Genomic DNA, 16,814 nt, shown 5'->3' with positions numbered 1-16,814 from the left:
CACAAATAGTTCTGAGGAAGGTATTATTATTATTATTTTCTTTTTCTGGTTATGCTAAAATAGGATTTTCATCAGAGACTCTACAAGTCACAGAATATGACAGAGGAAAATGTTTAGACAATGAGATAAATAAAAATAAAAGTTCCATCTTGTATATTAATTGCATTTTTTCCCAAACTCGAGTTATTTCCCTAAAAAGCTTACAAATTTAATTGGTATACATCTAATTAGTAAAATATGAGAATATTCTAAATATCTAGTAACATGTTAATTTTTATTTCTCATAGCAAGATGATGATCATTGATTCTAGAGATGTGAATAAAATACTTTGAGACTAAAGTTAGTGAATTGCAAGCTGATAGATTTTGATAATCTGCAGTGGAATTTGTCTTTTTATCTCTTAATTTTAAAGACACATTAAAAAATCAGCTGATTACTATTGTTTTGTAACCTTTAAAGTTTAAAAAATATGAGCCAATTAATGATACTGCCAATTAATATGGAAATTAGACTTAATTATGCAGATATAACTTTCTCTCTTCAGAAAGATAGATGTCACAGTGAATTTAAAACCAGATTATTTCTCTTAAGTCAGCTTTAGGTCTTTAGTAGAAATGTGCAATTTGTTTCAAACTACATTGCCAAGCATTTTCTCATTCCTTTTTTTTTTCCAGGCAAGAACTGCCTCCCTTTGACAGATGGCTAAATTTCATGGACTCTCTTTTAAAATTATGTTTAACTTTACCCCTTCTCCTAATTTTAGCCTAAATCCATTTAACCTTCTATCTGCAAGACTTGCTCTCTCCCCTAATCCTTTTTCCCTTTTCTTCCCAAAAGGGTATTCTTTACCCCTTGGCACTCTTCTTACCTTCTCTCTCATTCCTCGTGAATGACTCCTAAATGTTTCTTCCTTATTCTTTCTGCCCTGGTAGCATGTCTGTCTTTGAGGATTCCATGTAGATAAAAAATACCTCCAAGGATTCCCAGACCACAGTTTGGGTAACACTGGTTAATTAACATTTTAATTTAACATAAAGCTTCCAAAATTTTCCCATGCCAAATTTCTATCTTCTACCATTCCTATTTTCTCATTTGTCCTCATGCAGGGACTATCCTCACATGTATTATTTTTAATGCAGCAAAAGAAGAAGAATGATAAATCACCAACAAACAGGTTTGTGAGTGTTCCCAATCTAAGTGCTCTGGAATCTGGTGGAGTGGGCAATGGACATCCTAACCGCCTGGATCCCATTCCTAATTCTCCAGTCCACGATACTGAGTTCAACAGCAGCAAACCACTTCCACAGCCAGTGCCACCTAAAGGGCCCAAGACATTTTTGAGGTGAGACCCGTCTCACCAATGTTTTTTTCTTTTCTTTTTTAACTTGAGAAATTTACCTTCTTACATTGCAGAAATCACTACTTTAAGAACAACCTAAGAAAAATTACTATGAAATATTTTCTTCAAAGTATATTTATCACCTCTCTAGAGAACTTCCTTTTGACTGTGTTAAAAAGATTTTTTCTAATTTCTGGTCATCAGTCAGTTTTCTAAGTACTTGAAGAGGTGTTAATGTAATTTATATCGTTAGAATTTTAATATTATGCACAATTACTTTATTTTTAGTATTGTCACCAATTTTTAAATTAACAATCCATCCTTATTGTAGAACTTTAAAATAATTTTTTGTTTACTAAGTGGTTTTTGTTTTTTATATATGTTTATTTTTTTCCCTTTCTTGTTTACCAAGATTATTTATAAATATATATATATATGCTTATTGTCAAAATAGAAACATACGTCAACTCTGGGAACTTAAATATACTTATGCAAAAACTAAATTTAGAAAAAATAAATAATTTTAAAAATTTCCATTCCAATTTTGTTACCTTGCAGTTGTTGATTAAATGTATTAGCAAATTTTGAATGAAATGCAAATTTCATTAGAAATTTAGCCATTAGATAAAGTCAGAAAGTACTGTTGTTTTATGCTCATCTTACTATTACTGATTTTTTGCTGCTTTATGTTTTTTTTCTTATTCTTACTAAATCTTAGCAGTGTCACTAGTAATAGTCTTACAAAGTAGGCAGGTTTTTTTAGGCTAAGTGATTAGTGACATAGTTAATGATTAACAAAAAAAATAGCAAGAATGAAAATTAGTCAGATACACCTCTGAATTTGTCTCCTGCTAAATATTTTGTGTTGCTTATTTTCCCTTGTGCATGGGTATGTTCAGGTATCAGTAAGATGCATGTGCATGAGCTCAAGGAACATGACTACTGGAGTTTCCATTACACATTGTTGCGTGCCTTGTAATTTTCCCCAAAGACGGTAGGGATTCTTTTGTTTTCTTAAGTAGCCCAAAGAATCTTTAGTTAGAATTAAGAAAAGTATAAACTATATAACATCAATGACGGGGGAAATTATATTTTTAGTGTTCTCCCTTTCCTGGATTATTTGCATAGGGAATTATGAAATGAAAATTTAATGTAAAATGCATATACTAAAAAATACTAGTAGTTACTTTAGTTATATTTAAGGACACATCTGTACGATCAGCTAAAAGAGAAAAGGTGCTGAAAGAGAGGACCATTATTTTATTCTCTCTTGTTTCCCACAATTCTTACTGAATTTTTTATTCAAAGAAGGTGACATTTTTGCAGTTGTTTTTTGTTTTTTGTGATTGTTGTGATGTGGCTCCTCCTTAACTGACTTCATTTGAGCTGCTGATGCACTCTTATGCTCTCATGGAGTGGAGAACCGATTCTAGTATAGAGGGAGTAGCAAATCTTTAAAACACGACTTACAACATGGGGAACCCGTTGTGGTAATCTATGCTGATGTTTTATGTGCTTTTGCCTTCATTTTGCAAAATGACTTAATGCTGGGTTACATGTCTCTCTTTTTATGAATTCAGTCCTGCTCAGAGTGAAGCTTCTCCAGTGGCTTCTCCAGATCCCCAGCGCCAGGAGTGGTTTGCCCGGTACTTCACATTCTGAAAGAATTGTGTTGGCACAGCTCTGTATAGACTGTTACTAAGAGCATGACTTTATACAGATTGTTATGTAAATAGGCTTTCCTATGTCAAACACTGTGAATGAGAAAGTATTTGTTTCTCCAACTTGAAAATGCACTGTATTTCCTGTGATATTTATTGGAATCATTCTATAAGGTACTATATTATGTGTGTAATTATAACTGTTATTTTTATTTGAGATGGAAGAGTCTTTAACCTTTGTAATTACTGCATAATAAATTTTGTTAGAACAAACTGATGCTTTTTATTTTTTTCTACGTTTGCTTTAATTTTTAAATATTTTTTAATTCCAGGTAAGACTTGTCAACAAGTTTTACTGCATTATAATCATGTAATATCAAATTATTTGACTTCAGTAATCATAACAGAATCAGGATAGGGAAATAGAAACTCTTGTTCCAGTACAATGTGTAATTTTAACTAAATTGTTCTCTAAGTTTACAAAGCTAGAATGAAAGTGCTTGTGTAAATTGTGGACTTTCAAGTGTATAAAATACTGTTGACTTTTAGGTGGTTTTTTTTTTTCAGTTTTGATAGTTGAGATCTAGAACTTTAGTACAGTTAGTATCTATAATTAATACTATGTTTTATGGCCAAAAGTCACTGGGTAAAGAATAAATAGTCAATTTGATTTTAATTTGTCTTAAAAGCCAGTTTGATAGTTTTCTAAATTGATGTAATTAATAGGGAGTGAGACATAGGGGTTTGGAGCTCAGGAAAAGAAAGACTGGGCTACAGATGTTTTGGAACATGGCATGTATGAGATAGAGAAATCCACAGGTGTGGATGAGAACAACAAGGAAGGGGGTTGAGGATAGAACTTTGGGAGAAACCAACATGTCAGAAACAGACAGGGCTTGAATGAGAATGAGAAGTAGAGTTACAGATCCAGAAAAGCATAGTGTCCTGGAAGAAGAAAGTTTCAGAGAGACCCAGCAGCCAGCCAACAATGTTAAATGCTATGGGTGTCAGAAAAGGGAAAAAATGAAAAGTGTCCATTGGCTTTGACAACTACAAGATGGTCTTAGCAAAAGCAGATTCAGGGTAACAGTGGCAACAAAAGCCAGATTCTAGGAAAGAAGGAAATGGAAGTCAAGGAAGTTGAGACAGTGAGTAAAAACTTCTCTTTGAAAAAAACTTAGTAATACAGGGAAGAGGAAAGAGAAATTAAAGTCATAGACTGGGAAGGGTCAAGATGGGCTTTGTTTATGTCTTTAGGAGACTTTATCATGCTTTCATGCTGGAGGACAGAGAGAGAAATTAAAAGGACAGGAGGAGAAGGGGACCAGCCGCCCATAGAATACCTGAATCTTCTTCATAACATCCCTGACTGAGCTTTTATACTCCCAGTGATAGGAAACTCCTTTCTCTGAGGGTAGCACTGGCTGTGCCATCAAGTGTCTTAACCTCTGTGACTCAGTCTCCTGGGCTATATAATACATATTACCTTCCATCCTACCTTCCTAGAAGATAATATGAGATAGCTCATGAAAGGTCTTAGGAAAGGTATAAATTGCTACAGATGAGAAAATAGTTGTCTTGAAAAGTAGAAGAGCAAATGTATTAGAAAACTGTAAAAGGATTATCAGGCATAATTGAGATCACAGACTATATATTTCTATTGAAACCCATCAGAATGACTGTGGGTTTTGACCATCTTCAGCTACTAGCAGCAAGTTTCTACAAAGGGATATTTGGACTTACCAGGATTAGGATAGTGTTGGATAATAGAAGGAGAGAGGTAAAAGGGACCCAGGGTTTTTGCAGAGAAGTGATAATGTAAATATCATTATAACAGCCTGATTGATTACTTTTATGCTAGGATTTTAGAAGTAAAAGCACAGTGAACAGATACTATTAATTGCATTACCTTAGATGTCAAATTGATTTTTACATATAGGTCAAGATGCTTAGTTCTTACCTCATTCTATTAATCCTTCATAACCAATTATACATAGGTATTAAATTTCACTAACACTGTATCTTAAAATATTTACCTTTTCATCATCATAAAACATTGAGTTTCTAACTCGTGGCTTTTCTCCAAACACTATGATTTTAAATCTGGAGTGAAGAGATAGGTCCTAAGAGGTGAACAGTAAAAAATATTTTCTTTGTATATACAGTACTCTGTACCGCAGCTCAAGCAGAAAGAGGGCATCTTGATGAGCTAAACCACAATTCGTTTGTTTTGCTGTGTCTTTTGTTACGTTGTAGAGAGTGTTAATGTGGATTAGAGGATGGGAAAGGAAAAATGTTAAATACAACATAGTTGGAAATACTTTATTCATGTCCACAGGAACCATATACAAAAGTTTGTCAAAAATCAATACAAATTAAATATTTGGAAAGATATCACAATCAGATTTCTTAGTTAAGTATTCAGATTCCAAAACTGTGTTAATGATAAAAGTATATGAAAACATTTGAGAGCAATGTCTGGCTTTGGGTTCAGCTAAAAATTATCCATAGGCAGTCTCTTGTTTATTTTCATAAACGAAGAACATATTCTATCTTTCTAACAAGATCAACAACATAATTTGAAATAGAGATATTCTTTGAAAATAATAAAATGCCTAATTTTTCCCTTTTTTAATTTTTGAGGCAGGGTTTCACTCTCGCCCAGGCTGGAGTGCAGTGGCATGATCACAGCTCACTTGCAGCCTTAACCTCCTGGGCCCAAATAATCCTCCCACCTCAGGGCCCTGAGTAGCTCAGACTAGAGGCATATGCCACTACACTCAGCTAATTTTTGTAGAGATGAGGTTTTGCCATGTTGCCGAGGTTGGTCTCGAACTCCTGAGCTCAAGCAATACTCCTTGGCCTCCCAAAGTACTGGGATTACAGGCATATGCCACTGCGTTTTCCTTTCATTTTATCACAAATGGTCTAACATTGTCACATGACATCATTGCGATACTGCATGATCGCATAAACCATATTTTGGTTTTAAGGTTACTACATATTAACCACCACTGGTAATCCAAGGAATATTATCTCTGCAATTTTCTGAAGGTAGCAATATTTAATTTTAACAGTATAATTGTGATTTGCTTTTATTAGTAGTCAAAACCTGTTTGAAATAGACTACAGAGCACAGAAATAAACCTTCACATATGGCCAGATGACTTTCAACAAGGGTGAAAGGACCATTCAATTGGGAAAAGGCAGTCTTTTCAACAAATGGTGCTGGAAAAATGATATTTACATGCAAAAGAACGAAGTTGGACCCTCGCCTTGTAACACTATGTACAAAAATTCAAAATGGAACAAAGACTTGAACATAAAAGCTAAAACTATACAACTTTTAGAAGTAAACATTGGATGACATTGGATTTGGTAATGATTTTGTAGATCTGACACCAAAAGTAAGGCAACAAGCAAAAATAATTGGACTTCATGAAAATTTAAAGTTTTTGTGCATCAAAGGACACTATCAACAGAGTGAAAAGACACCCTAAAAGTGGGAGAAAATATTTGCAAAGCATATAACTGACAGGGGATTAATATCCCGGATACATAAAGAATTCCTGCCTGGGTGTGGCAGCTCACACGTGTAATCCCAACACTTGGGGAGGCTGAGACCAGAGTATCGCTTGAGGACAGGAGTTGGAGACCAGCCTGGGCAATATAGCAAGACCCCGTCTCTACAAATTTGTTTTTTAATTAGGTGGATGTGATGGTACACACTGGTTGTCTCAACTACTAGGGAGGCTGAGGCAGGAGAATCACTTGAGCCCAGGCGTCTGAGGCTGCAGTGAGCTATGATCATGTCACTGCACTCCAGCCTGGGTGACAGCGAGACCCTGTCTCTTAAAAAAAAAAAAACAACAGAATTTCTAAAACTCAACAAAATTCAAAATTGGGCAAAAGAATAGATATTTCTCCAAAGAAGAAACACAAATGGCCAATAAGCTCACAAAAAGATGCTCAGCATCACTAGTTATGATGAAAATGTAAGTCAAAATCACAATTAGAGAAGATTCTTCATTATAATTTATTAAGAGGGCTTTCATAGAAAATAAGACAAAAGCAGAAAATAACAAATGTTGCTAAGGATATGGAGAAACTGGAGCCCTTGTGGGAATGTCAAATGGCAAAAACTGCCTGTAGAAAACAGGCAGTTCTTCAAAAAACTAAATAGAATCACCATATGATCCAGCAATTCTACTTCTAGGTATATACTCAAAAGCAGGGACTCAAACAGATACTTGTACACTAATGGTGCTAGCATCATTATTCACAAGAGACTAAAGGTGAAAACAACCCAAATGGCTGTCAGCAGATGAATGGAAAAACAGAATATGGTATAAACGTACATTGGAACATCATTCAGCCTTAAAAAGAAATAAAATCCTGATATATGTTACAACATGAATGAACCTTGAAAACGTTATGCTAAATAAAATAAGCCAGACAAAAGGCCAAATGCTGTACGATTCCATTTACCTGAATAGGCAAATTCATAAAGATAGAAAGAAAAATATGTGTTACTGAGGGTTGAGTTGGGAGGACAGGGGAGTTATGATTTGATGGATACAGCATTTCCGTTTGGAATTATTTTTTTAAAGTTCTGGAGATGGATAGTAGTGGTGTTGCACAACATTATCAATGAACTTAATGCCACTGAATTGGATACTTTAAATATGATTAAAATGGGAATTTAAAGTTATATGTATTTTACCACAATTTAAAAGGGCTAAGTAATGGGGTATTAGCGACTCTGCATTGGATTCTGAATAAATACAATACTTTAGTTATATTATAAATTGTTATATTTACAAGTTAAGGTGAAATCTTTCCTGTTTAAGATTCATTCCGTTTGCTTTTTTCTCCATGCCATTTTCTGTATGAATGTTCTGCTATTTGGTACCTCAGCATATGTTTAAGTAGCAGTATCTGAACAGAAGGTGCTTGGAATACACGGAGAACAATAACCTAAGATTACCTCAGATGCCAGGGGAGTGTCATGTACAGACCAACTTATGGGTTCTATCTTCAGTATTACCAAGGCATTTATTTTTATTTATTATTTTTTAGAGATGGGTTATTGGCCGTATTGCCCAGGCTGGTCTGGAACTCCTGGGCTCGTGTGATCCTCCTGCCTCAGCCTCCCAAGTAGCTGGGATTACAGGCATATACCACCATGCCTGACTCCAAGGCATTCACACTTATCTCCCAGTTTTTGAGGCTCTGTGAAGGCTTTTTTCATGCCTTCACACTGAATTATACATTCCTTCCTAGGTGCACCCATAGCACTTACTTAACAGCTATTTGTTTATTCAACATATTTATTGGGTGCCAGGTATTACTTAACGTGGTTGGGATAAATTGAACAAAACACATGTATCCCTGTCCTCATGGAACTCAGACTAGATGCAGCCACCATGCCCAGGCTACAGTGCCTGATTCCTACTAGGTTATTAGATTAATTGAATGAAACAGGTATGTATCTTTAACAGAAAAACTGATGCCATGTGTATGTGTCCACATGCATGCTTGTGTATGTGATTGTAGATAGATAAATTCCTTTAAAATTTAAGTTTATTACCATTTTATATTTAATGTGTATGTATATACATGTGAAAAATTCATACACTGCTTTAATCAAAAAGGTTTACAAGTGACGACACAGAAGACACTAAAAGTGTATATTCTTTATTGAAACTACCAATAGTTGTGGAAAATTAGGACTCATTGAAAGGAGAATACAAATGTGTAATTGAAGGCCAACATAACCAGGCTTCAACTTCAGTGTTTTCTCCATGCATCTTTGAGCTAGGGTGAAAGATGTATGGTTACATGACCCTTATCAGAAAAGCGGAAGGATTTTTCAGGAGAAAAAGCTTTCCTAGCCTTGAATTCTAAAAGGAATTCCTCATTTAGGACTTTTTAATAGAAGACATTTAGATGATGTCATGATTGATATTCTTAATTATTTTTACAACAAAAGCTGCGGTTTCACAAAGCTGTTTCTTGAAGTAACCTTTGATAAAAAGGGAAATTACAGTATTTAAGAATAACTCAATGTAAGAGTCGGCAAAATGTGCCAGACTAGTAAGTAGTAGCTGTCTAGTGGCCTAATGTGATCCAAGGATAAAATTGAGAATAAAGAAATGAAAAGCCCCTTGGACAATCTTCCTTAAATGTCACTTCTCTTGGGCTTTTGGCTAACAGAGGTTGCAATCTGGCAAGTTATTAATAATAATACCTGTAATGCTGCTATTTTATATTTCTGGTGATAGAACCATATGGAAATAGTAGACGACATCAAATTATGAAATCAGAGATAAGCTATGTTATTGCCATCTTCTCTGACCATTTCATTTCAAGCAAAATGAAAGTTTTCCTCAGAAAGCTGCTCTATAATAATTGAATCTATTTTAGTTCTAAAAAGCCCTCTTTGCTGTATTTCCAGAGTTCCACATCATAAATCAGGGCTGAAATAATTTTGGCTGGAACATTTTTAAGGCAGCTGTTGATATCATCTACCATGGCCAAAGAAGAGCCTAGTTATGCACCCCGAAGCATCATTGTAGAGCTGCATGACTTGCCGGTGTAAGATTTAGTTGCAAAATGTCCTTCCAGAAAACTGAAATTCAATTGCTGGGTGGCAATCTTATAAACCAATTATAGATTGTGAAAAAGTCACTGATGTTATTTTCGTTTAGTAACTTTATTGAATAACTAGTATGTACCAGTTACTATTGAAAATACATTTGTAATTTATGTTAAGCCACTTTTTTCTACTAATAATTTAAAAATAGGACCACAATTTATGCTCTAAAGAATGTTATCCACAGGAACAGAAAACCAAACACTGCATGTTCTCATTTATAATTGGGAGCTGAACAATGAGAACACATGGACACATGTTGGGGAACAACACACACTGAGGCCTGTCGGGGGTGGGGGGCGTGAGGGAGAGCATCAGGAAGAATAGCTAATAGATGCCGGGTTTAATACGTAGGTGATGGGATGATCTATGCAGCAAACCACCATGGCACATGTTTACCTATGTAACAAACCTGTACATCCTGCACATGTACCCCTGAACTTAAAAGTTGAAGGAACAAAAAGAGCCATTCAGATTGCACTCTTTTATGTAAGGTTTCTTTTGCTTAGTATAATGCATTTGAGATTCATCCAAATTGTTGCATGTTTCAGTAGTTGGTTCCTCTTTCTTGCTGAGTAGTGGTTCACTGCAGATACGCCATGATTTGTATATCCGTTTCCTTGTTGATAGACATTTGGGTTGTCTCTAGTTTTTGATTCTTATGGATAAAGCTATGAACATTCATGTAAAAAAAAAAAAGAATGTTGTCAGCAAATAGAGGAAATTCATCCTTCTATTGACTATGACAGCTAGGCACGCATCAGGTCTGATATCCATCCACAAAGATCAGTCTAGCAATCAGAATCAAATTTAAAGTGTTCTAGTAATTTAAAATGTTTATAATTTACTCACTTTTAGATGTTTAATAAAATGAGTTATGCAACAGGAGTTCCAGTTCCCAGTATTGAGTGGGTGGGTGGGTAGGTGTGTAGGCTCCACAAAATTACACATTTGGGGCTCCTGAGAATTAACAGGGATTTGTGCCCAGCCAGAATTAATTTAAACAAATAAGTGAAATATCTCCATAAGGAAAGCCATAAAATATTGGTGAAAGAAATTGAAGAGGACACACACACAAAAAAAGGAAAGATACTCCATTTTCATGGATGAGAAGACTAAATATTGTTAAAATATTCCTACTACCCGAAGCAACCTATGGATTCAATGCAATCAAAATACCTATGACATTCTTCACAGAAATAGGAAAAAAATCTTAAAATGTGTATGGAACCACAAAAGACCCAGAATAGCCAAAGTTATCCAGAGAAAAATGAACATAACTGGAGAAATCACATTACCTGACTTCAAGTTATAAGTAAACAAAACAGCATGGTACTGGCGTAAAAACAGACACATAGACGAACAGAACAGAATAGAGAATGCAGAAACAAACCCATACATCTCCAGTGAACGCATTTTCAACAAAATTGCCAAAAACATACATTGGGGAAAGGACAATCTCTTCAATAAATAATAGTGCTGGGAAAATGATATATGTATTCAGAAGAGTGAGACGAGACCCCTACCTCTCACCATATACAAAAATTAAATCAAAATGGATTAAGGACTTAAATCCAAGACCTCGAACTATAAAACTACTCCAAGAAAACTCTATCTCCATGAGTTTGTGAACACCAAAAATCTGAGACAGTCTCAGTTAATTTAGAAAGTTTATTTTGGCAAGGTTAAGGATGTGCACCTGTGACACAGCCTCAGGAGCTTCTGACGACATGTGCCCAAGGTGGTCAGAGCACAGTTTGACATGAGACATCAATCAACATATGCAAGATGAACATTGTTTCAGTTTGGAAAGGTGGGACAACTCAAAGCAAAAGCGGGAAGACTCAAAGTGGGGAGGGGGCTTCCAAATTATAGGTAGATACAAGAAGCAAATGGTTGCATTCTTTTGAGTTCCTGATGAGCCTCTCTAAAGGAGGCAATCAGATATGTATTTATCTCAGCGAGCAGGGGGTGACTTTGAATAGAATGGGAAGCAGGTTGGCCCTAAGCAGTTCCCAGCTTGACTTTTCCCTTTAGCTTAGCAATTTGGGGGCCCTAAGATTTTCCTTTCACAAGTTCAATTGTTTTGATTTTTAGCTCCCACAAATATGTGAGAACTTGCAAAGTTTGTCTTTCTGTGCCTGGTTTATTTCATTTAATATAATGACCTCCAGTTCCATCCATGTTGTTGCAAATGACAGCAACACATTCTTTTTTATGGCTGAAGAGTACTCCATTGTGTATATGTACCCCATTTTTTTATCTATTCGTCTGTTGATAGACGCTTAGGTTGCTCATAAATCTTGGCTGTTGTAAATAGTGCTGCAACAAACATGGGAGTGCAGATATCCTTGCCATATTCTGATTCCCTTTCTTTTGGTTATATAGCTAGCAGTGGGATTGCTGTATCACATTTTAAATTTTGAGGAACCTCTAAGCTGTTCTCCATAGTAGTTGTACTCATTTACATTCCCACCAACAGTGTACAAGAGTTCACTTTTCACCATATCCTTACCAGTACTTATTATTGCCTGTCTTTTGGATGAAAGCCTTTTTTTTTTTTTCTTTTTGAGACAGAGTTTTGCTCTTGTCATCCAGGCTGGAGTGCCATGGCATGATCTTGGTTCACTGTAACTTCTGCCTCCCGGGTTCAAGTGATTCTCCTGCCTCAGCCTCCCGAGTAGCTGGGACTACAAGCGTGCACCACTACACCTGGCTAATTTTTTTGTATTTTTAGTAGAGACTTAGTAGAGATGGGGTTTCACCATGTTGGCCAGGCTGGTCTTGAACTCCTGACCTCAGGTGATCCACTGCCTCGGCCTCCTAAAGTGTTGGGATTACAGGCGTTGAGCCACCACGCCCAGCCGATAAAAGCCATTTTAACTGGGGTGAGATGATATCTTTGTTGTTTGATTTGCATTTCTCTAACGATCAGTGACGTTCAGCACCTTTTCATATGCCAGTTTGCCATTTGTCTATTCAGATCTTTTGCCCATCTTCTAATCGAATTATTAGATTTTTTTCCCCATTGAGTTTTTTTGGGCTTCTTATCTATTCTGGTTATTAATCTCTGATAGATGAATAGTATGCAAACATTTTTTCCTATTCTGTGGGTTGGATCTTCACTTTATAGTTGATTGTTTACTTTGCTGTGCAGAAGTCTTTATTTTGATGTAATCCCATTTGTCCAATTTTGCTTTGATTGCCTCTGCTTGTGGGGTATTACTCAAAAAATCTTTGCCCACTCCAATGTCCTACAGAGTTTCTTCAATGTTTTCTTGGAGTAGTTTTATATTTCAAGGTCTTAGATTTAAGTCTTTAATCCATTTTGATTTAATTTTTGTATACGGTGAGAGGTAGTTGTCTAGTCTCATTCTTCTGAATACGTATATCACTTTTCCAGCACTATTATTTATTGAAGAGATTGTCCTTTCCTCAATGTATGTTCTTGGCAATTTTGTTGAAAATGAGTTCACTGGAGATGTATGGGTTTGTTTCTGCATGCTCTATTCTGGTCTATTAGTCTATGTGTCTGTTTTTATGCCAGTACCATGCTGTTTTGGTTACTTATAGCTCTGTAGTATGATTTGAAGTCAGGCAATGTGATTCCTCCAATTATGTTCTTTTTGCTCAGGATAACTTTGGCTATTCTGGGTCTTTTGCTTGGCTCCATACACATTTTAAGATTTTTTTTTTCTATTTCTGTGAAGAATGTCATAGGTATTTTGATTGGAATTGCAATGAATCCATAGGTTGCTTTGGGTAGTAGGAATATTTTAACAATATTTAGTCTTCCCATCCATGAAAATGGAATATCTTTCCTTTTGTGTGTGTGTGTGTCCTCTTCAATTTCTTTCACCAATGTTTTATGGCTTTCATTACAGAGATATTTCACTTATTTGCTTAGGTTAATTCCTAGGAATTTAATTTTCCTTGTAGCTATTGTAAATGGGCTTAATTTCTTGATTCCTTTTCAGATTGTTTGCTTTTGGCACATAGAAATGCTACTGATTTTTTATTTGATTTTCTGCAACTTTACTGAATTTGTTTATCAGTTTTACTAGTTTTTTGTTGGGGTCTTTAGGTTTTTCCAAATATAAGATCATATCTGCAAACAAGGATAATTTGCCTTCTTTATTTCCAATTTGGATGCCCTTTATTTCTTTCTCTTGTCTGATTGCTCTAGCTAGGGCTTTCAGTACTATGTTGGATAACAGTGGTGACAATGGGCATCTTTGTCATGTTCTAGGTCTTAAAGGAAAGGCTTTTTTCAGTTTTTCCCAATTCAGTATGATACTAGCTGTGGGTCTGTTGTATGTGGATTTTATGTTGAGGTGGATGTTCCTTCTATACCCAACTTTTTGAGGGTTTTTCTTATAAAGGAATGCTGAATTTTATCAAATGCTTTTTCAGTATCAATTGAAATGTTCATATAGTTTTTGTCTTCCATTCTGCTGATATAATGTATCACACTGAATTTGGTTTACTAGTATGTCCCTTCTATGACAATTTTGCTGATGGTTTTAATCATAAAGGGATGCTGGATTTTATCAAATGTTTTTTCTACATCTGTTGACATAATCACATGATATTTGTTTTTAATTCTGTTTATGTGATGTATCACATTTATTGACTTGTGTATGTTAAAACATCCCTGCATCCCTGGTATGAAACCCACTTGATTATGCTGTATTATCGTTTTAATATGCTGTTGGAATTGGTTAGCTAGAATTTTGTTGAGGATTTTTGCATCTGTGTCCATCAGGGATTTTGGTCTGTAGTTTTCTTTCTTCTTTTCTTTTTCTTTTTTTTTTTTTTTTTTTTTTTTTGAGACAGAGTCTTGCTCTGTCGCCCAGGCTGGAGTGCAGTGGCACAATCTCGGCTCACTGCAAGCTCTGCCTCCCGGGTTCACACCATTCTCCTGCCTCAGCCTCCCAGTAGCTGGGACTACAGGCGCCTGCCACCATGCCCGGCTAAATTTTTTGTATTTTTAGTGAGATGGGGTTTTGCCGTGTTACCTGGATGGTGTCGATATCCTGACCTCGTTATCCGTCTGCCTCTGCCTCCCAAAGTGCTGGGATTACAGGCGTGAGCCACTGTGCCCGGCTGTAGTTTTCTTTTTTCGTTATGTCCTTTCCTAGTTTTGGTATCAGGATGATACCGGCTTCCTAGAATGATTTAGGAAGGGGCCAGACGCCATGGCACATGCCTGTAATCCCAGCAATTTGGGAGGTCATCGCGGGTGGATTGCTTGAGCTTAGGAGTTTGAGACCAACCTGGGCAACATAGTGAAACCCTGTCTTTACCCAAAACACAAAAAACTAGCCGGGCATGGTGGTGCGCACCTGTGGTCCCAGCTACTTGGGAGGCTGAAACAGGAGGGTCACTTGAGCCTGGGAGGTGGAGGTTGCAGTGAGCTGAGATTGCACCACTGCACTCCAGCCCAGACAACAGAGTGAGACCCCATCTCCAAAAAAAAAAAAAAAAAAAAAAGAGGGAAGAGAAAAGAGAGAATGATTTACAGAGAATTCCCTCTTTCTTTATCTTTTGGAAAAGTTTCAGTAAGATTGGTACCAATTCTTTGAATGCCTGATAGAATTCAGCTGTGAATCCATCTGGTCCTGGACTTTTTTTCATTAGTAAATTTCTGTATTACTGTTTCAATCTCACTACTTGTTATTGGTCTGTTCAGAGTTTCTATTTCTTCCTGATTTAATCTAGGAGGATTGTATGTATCCAGGGATTTATTCATCACCTCTAGATGTTCTAGTTTGTGCAAATAAAGGCGTTCATAGTAGCCTTGGATGATCTTTTGCATTTCTGTGATATCAGGTGCAATATCACCCATTTTGTTTCTAATTGAGCTTATTTGGATCTCTCTTCTTGTTTATCTCGCTAATGGTCTAACCTTTTTTAATCTTTTCAAAGAACCAGCTTTTTAATTTATCTTTTGTCATTTTTTGTTTCAATTTCATTTAATTCTGCTCTGATCTTTGTTAATTCTTTTCTTCTGCTTGGTTTGGGTTTGGTTTGTTCTCGTTTCTCTAGCTCCTTGAGGTATGACCTTAGATTGTCTATTTGTGCTTTTTCAGACTTTTTGATGTAGGTATATAATGCTATGAACTTTTCTCTTAGCACTGCTTTTGTTGTATCCCAGAGGTTTTGATAAGTTTTGTCACTATTATCACTGAGTTCAAAAACTTTTAATTTCCACCTTGATTTCATTGTTGGCTCAGGGGTCATCCAGGAGCAGATATTTAATTTCCATGTATTGGTATAGTTTTGAGGGTTCCTTTTGGAGTTAACTTATAATTTTATTCCACTGTGGTTTGAGAGGGCACTTGATATAATTTTGATTTTCTTACATTAATTGAGACTTGTTTTTGTGGCCTATCAATCATATGGTCTATCTTGGAGAATGTTCTATGTGCTGATGAAAAGAGATATATTCTGCAGTTGTTGGGTAGAATGTTCTGTAAATATCTGTTAAGTCCATTTGTTCTAGGGTAGAGTTTAAATCCATTAGACTTTCTGTCTTGATGACCTGTCTAGTGCTATCAGTGGAGTATTAAAGTCCCCCACTATTATTGTGTTGCCACCTATCTCATTTCTTAGGTCTAGTAATAATTGTTTCATAAATTTGGGAGATCCAGTGTTAGGTGCATATATATTTAAGATAGTGATATTTTCCTGTTGGATTGATCCTTTTATCATTATATAATGCCCTCTTTGTCTTTTTTAACTGTTGTTGCTTTTGATATAAGAATAGCTACTCCTGCTTGCTTTTGGCATCCATTTGCATGGAATTTTTTTTTTTTTTTTTTTTGAGATGGAATCTTGCACTACCACTTAGGCTGAAGTGCAGTGGTGTGATCTCTGCTCACTGCAAGCTCCGCCTCCCATGTTCACACCATTCTCCTGCCTATCCCGAGTAGCTAGGACTACAGGTGCCCACCACCATGCCCGGCTAACTTGTTGTATTTTTAGTACAGATGGAGTGTCACTGTGTTAGCCAGGATGGTCTCAATCTCCTGACCTCATGATCTGCCTGCCTCAGCCTCCCAAAGTGCTGGGATTACAGGTGTGAGCCACTGCGCCCGGCATGGAGTATCTTTTTCTACCCCTTTACCTTAAGTTTATGTGAGTCTTTATGTGTTA

At 36.1% G+C, this 16,814-nt stretch overlaps 1 protein-coding gene across 12 annotated transcripts in view; it reads left to right on the top strand.

Annotated features, from left to right (window-relative positions):
* The window catches only part of FAM184A (family with sequence similarity 184 member A), a 188,547-nt gene extending 185,272 nt beyond the window's left edge, over positions 1-3,275 (top strand). For 5 of the 12 annotated variants that reach the window (XM_063813399.1, XM_063813398.1, XM_009451907.5 and 2 more), the window contains 2 exons: positions 1,141-1,343; positions 2,921-3,275. In XM_063813399.1, the coding sequence (XP_063669469.1) occupies positions 1,141-1,343; positions 2,921-3,002 (285 nt within the window). In that variant the 3' untranslated portion in view covers positions 3,003-3,275. Of the gene's footprint in view, positions 1-675; positions 792-1,140; positions 1,344-2,239; positions 2,335-2,920 lie in introns of those variants that run through there. The other 7 variants (XR_010158166.1, XR_010158165.1, XM_009451908.5 and 4 more) reach the window with 4 other exon arrangements.
* Positions 3,276-16,814: the final 13,539 nt, after the last annotated feature.

This window comes from Pan troglodytes, chromosome 5 (assembly GCF_028858775.2).
Source record: "Pan troglodytes isolate AG18354 chromosome 5, NHGRI_mPanTro3-v2.0_pri, whole genome shotgun sequence".
Classification (NCBI taxonomy): domain Eukaryota; kingdom Metazoa; phylum Chordata; class Mammalia; order Primates; family Hominidae; genus Pan; species Pan troglodytes.
The sequence above is the reverse complement of the archived record's forward strand: the minus strand, read 5'-3'. Positions and strand labels throughout refer to the sequence as shown.